The sequence below is a fragment of the Arachis ipaensis genome, chromosome B10, assembly GCF_000816755.2.
Source record: "Arachis ipaensis cultivar K30076 chromosome B10, Araip1.1, whole genome shotgun sequence".
NCBI lineage: Eukaryota > Viridiplantae > Streptophyta > Magnoliopsida > Fabales > Fabaceae > Arachis > Arachis ipaensis.
Window position 1 is genome coordinate 98,211,384 of NC_029794.2, and position 4,496 is coordinate 98,215,879.

The 4,496-nt window shown below is 38.3% G+C and overlaps 1 protein-coding gene across 1 annotated transcript; it reads right to left on the bottom strand.

Annotated features, from left to right (window-relative positions):
- LOC107623987 (mini-chromosome maintenance complex-binding protein) lies at nt 239-4,490 on the bottom strand. The gene is made up of 14 exons (XM_016326405.1): nt 4,258-4,490; nt 4,030-4,143; nt 3,816-3,923; nt 3,569-3,691; nt 3,370-3,414; nt 2,868-2,981; nt 2,588-2,743; nt 2,330-2,407; nt 2,068-2,181; nt 1,701-1,903; nt 1,461-1,596; nt 1,027-1,254; nt 771-838; nt 239-663 (listed from the first exon to the last, which is right to left on the bottom strand). Exons 1-14 carry the CDS (start codon nt 4,423-4,425, stop codon nt 549-551), a joined length of 1,770 nt encoding a protein of 589 aa, XP_016181891.1. The 5' UTR covers nt 4,426-4,490; the 3' UTR covers nt 239-548.

Sequence of the window (4,496 nt, forward strand, 5' to 3'; positions counted from 1 at the left end):
GTTATTACTTTTAGAATCATCATGTAATATTGAATGCCATTTCATTTCTTTATGTCATTTACCCAAGTTTTAGTAAGATAATATACTAACTAAAACAAGTGAGAAAACAGAAAAGGTTATTAATAAAACAAAGTTTACTAGGCGTAGTTTCCCACACCACATGCGACGGCTCCGCTGCACACCGTCTAAGGCCTTAATGATGATAGTTCCTCATCCTACGGATCTATTCCCATTTGACAATAACAAGTTAATTATGAATTTTCATGATAGTTTCTTGTGTCGGGGTACACAAACCTAGGCTTGATGGAATGCTCACATTGTCACATGTTATTACTATTACCATGAAATGGCCTTGTATTGCTTTTACTGCAATGCACAACTTATGGAACTCACTGTTTGATTCTTTCAATTATAATTCACATCCATGAGTTAAATTATGTAGTAGGTAACCAGAAGACAATTCTGGGAATCAAGATTCAAGACCACTAACTGCATCCATTTCGATCCCTGAATCTCTGGCTGAAATCAAGACATCTACACTCGACAACTCACTTTAGCCTCTCTTTCCGCAGTCTGTCCAGTTCCTTGACCATTTGCCAGTGTTCGAGGGACAGGCTAGTCTCCCCGAAGCTCAATGACATGAGACGGCTCATTGTTAACCATCTGTTGGAGAACAAGGGAGGTGAGGACGTGAGGTGTAAAGACTTAAGGACTAAGGAGTAGTGCAATAAACAACTGATCAAATAGGTTAACAACACACATTCACTAACCTGCTTAAATCTTGGGCATTCAAGCTCCGGTCTGCTTGTCTTGCTGCAACTAAATCATTTTCTACCACCTGAAGAAATCTCAAGTAAAGAGGAATACCTACATCAAGAACTCTAAGAGACAGATTCCACGTATGCGCAATTTGCAAATTTGTTACTTGCTAGCTAGCTAGGTTCGTACAAAGTGTAAGGCTAACAGCTCGAGTTAAACCCAAAAGGGCCCTTACTAATAAAACCTAGTAGTCAAAGTGGCTCATACCTGCTGCATTTCTGATTCAATGGAGTGTGGCAGTTGTCTAACAGTAGCCAAGTACCACCTCCAAGCTTCTAAAGCTTCTGCAGTCACAGCTTCAGAGCAATTGGCTGCAGAGGGCCGGAAAGGTACAATTACATCAGCTGGCAAGATATTTGATTTCCCCTCAGACAAAACTAACAGCTGTACATCAGTTGTCATATCCATTTTATAATACTTGAAATCATACTCCACCTGAAACAAATACCGAGTGTATGTCAGCATCTTTACTTTCAACTTGTGTTGTTAAAAATGATCAAGTTTATCCTTAAATCAGTGTATAGCGGTTCCTAGCAGTTGCAGAGTGCAGATATATTTATCTCAAAAGAGCATATCCATTGCAATAATAGTATCCATGATCATGTAGTAAGAGAGAACACCAAGATGAGCAAATAAAGTACCTTTTGCCACTCCACTAAATTATTCAGCAACCTTGCATTCTCTACACCCAAAGAGTTAAGGGTTCCAGCTTCTAACTTGGTCTCGTCAACAATCAAATGTGAACCTTCAGCTAGTTGCAAGGCTCCAGTTTCCAGTCTGGTGAATTAGAACTTAAAAGTAAATATCTATGTTGTATACCTGTATCCATTAATAAGAAATCCTAGCTTAGAACAACTACTAAAATATTAAAATGTGATCACCTGTTGATATCATAATTCTTTTTTGGCGCTAGTGAAGCAGTGTTCAAGTATTCCACTGTGAGGGGTATGCAATGTGTGAAAGGCATGAGGTTCTTGACAACAACGTTTAATTGGTTTCCAAATATAGATACAATTTCTTTGCTAAAACAGGTCAAGTTTAGTGAAAGCTTGCCCACGGCAAGAGAATCTACTCTACTATGCACCTGGCCAAAAACAACACATCATACAAATATTCTCAAGAAAGTAACGTGGGAGAATATAATTAAGTGCTATAAGACAAGAAAAGAGAAACACGTGAAACAATAACAACAAACAGAAAATTTACATTTTCATGAAATGTCTGAGAAATTATCATAGAATCGTGTACCTTGGATAGGAGATGTAGCAACATGAAATGAGCAGCCACATCATCATTTCCAAGAACAGCTGTGAGATGTCTAAGCAAAGCTTCCCTAATCCCTTTGACCATGTCCAACTTAGGCTGCGAGATCAAGCACATGATTTGTTCAGCAAGGAGTTTTCAATTAATGGAGCAAGTTAAGAGGCTAAGGATCCCAATACATTATGCTAATCACAAAAAGCCATTCATTCATACAGATGAAATAGCAAGGATATTGTAAAAAAGTTACCTCTATAATAGGGTTATTCTGAAGAAAGTCCTGAGCTGCAAGTTTTCTGTGAACAAAACAATGAAAGCGTGGTACTACCTGTGGCAGAGGGAATAATCAAAACGAATATGTTCAAAACCAAGTGCTTACTTGAGATAGAATAGTTACATAACAACCAAACTGATATATTGCTTGCTCCATGATCAAGTAGCCTTCGTGGAAAGATATAATGCTTCAATGTATATAAAATTTTCATCAAATCAGCACTACAATGCTTACCTTATTAGGTGGGAAATGGCGTAAAGGATCCTCACAAAATTCATTTGATAAATCATTATCTACATTGTCTTCTTGAATCTCTGGATCAGATGCAAGTATACCCACAAATTCGAAAATTTCATTCAGCTTCAATTCAGACTCCGGAGAATCATATACCTGGCATGATAAAGAGGAAAGTGAGGAACTAGAATTTTCTATGATTCCAGTGGGTCAAAAGCAACAAAATTAAACCCATGCCAACAAAATATACCTCATAAGATCTTCTGAGACAAAATCTTACCTTCACGAGACAATGAAGTGAATTCCCTTCAGGAACCGGCGCCAGACTAAAACTAGAGCTAGCAATCTCAGACTCTCGAGATTGAGAAGCAAGGGAAGGTTGTTCACCTTCTCTCTGTTAAAGAAACAGTAAGACCAGTTTTCAAAAGAATGACAACAGAAATTTTATGATTGAACCTAATATTACCTATTACATTACACGAGACAAATCAATTTTAACTCAACATATCTGTCAGTAGTTCAGTGTAACTTATAATCTATTGCTCCGTTGACTTGACATGTAACTGTATATCCAAATCTACGTGACAAGACTAGCTTAGATCACAAAAATCCTGGTTTCTATTAATTGAAACTGAATGCATACAACAAAAATCAAGAAATTTTTGAACAAACCATAATAAGCAGAGTGTAATATATACTTCATTCATATATGCTTCTTTTCGGTCAAATTATAATATTATATTCATAACAGAGATAGCTGAATTCGAACAAGCTTGTCGTACCATCTTTTTAGTACTAGGAGAACCTTGATCCTCTTCAGATGAGACCTGTAAATAAACAACACTGATCACTAAGAAAAATGATAAACACAAATGTATAGAAAGGTCTTTGTGCCAATCACTTGATACTCTAGTGCAGAGCAAGACATCAATAGGAAACAAAGCAGAAACAATGAGATAATAAAAACATCAATACACATACGGTCATATCAGAACACTCGGCTTCTGCTCTTGGGCGCTTTTCTCTTTGCTCGGATGTCCAACCCATACATTGATCAGTAACTGCTTCAGATGAAATTTGAGCCCATGAATTCAATCCAGGAACCTAAGAATTATATCCAAATAGAAGGAAAAACAAAACCGTTAATCATTAAAGAAGCTAACCTTTAAGGAAGCCATTGCTCACAAGACAAACATTCAACATGAGATATAGAGTGAGGACACCTCACCGGAACACAGTAAAGTAGACGACGTTCCCAAATTCGCGTATCTGCGGAGGGACCAATGGGGAATTGAGAAACATCCATGAACTTGTTGGTCCTCCACACGGCTCCATCCTTCCATAGTAAAAGCAAGATTGGATTTTTGTCAAATTTAGGCGAGTTAATCCTCACAATTCGAACATATAAGCTAAAAAAATAAGAAACTAAAAAGATGAAAAACCTTGTAAGCGCCAACATAAAATTCATTTCCAAGCATGTCCTGTATCATCCCACGAAAACGAACTAGAGTATTGGGTTTTATCCATCTCATAGAGGCAGGAGTAAGAACTGGAACCTAAGAGCACAAACACGAAACTCAGCCCAAGATCGACGCCAGAATTATTGTTACTACATTTTACATAATAGCGTTTTGGATTTTGGGTTCAAGGGAAGTGGACGAAGATATTACCTGAAAGTGGTGAGACTGGTCGAAGAGGAAGTTGGTGAAGAGGTCCATGGCGCCCCAATCGCCGCTGTTGAAGGAGGAGGGGTCGGAAACGGAGGCCATGGCTTTCTCGAAGGTGGATCTGACCGCACCCAATGGGTTCGACAGAAAATCGTACTGCGGTCCACCCATGGTTGAATCGATTGCTGTGTCTCTTTCACTGTCTTCTTCTCTGTCTCGCGCGTTGCAATGGAGATCTCAAT

Excerpts from the sequence above, each read along its gene's own strand:
- LOC107623987 (XM_016326405.1), bottom strand. The coding sequence starts at position 4,425 with ATGGGTGGACCGCAGTACGATTTTCTGTCGAACCCATTGGGTGCGGTC. Across the intron at positions 3,415-3,568 it reads CCGAGTGTTCTGATATGACC|GTCTCATCTGAAGAGGATCA; the intron begins GTATGTGTATTG and ends GTTTATTTACAG. Across the intron at positions 839-1,026 it reads TTGAATCAGAAATGCAGCAG|GTGGTAGAAAATGATTTAGT; the intron begins GTATGAGCCACT and ends AGATTTCTTCAG.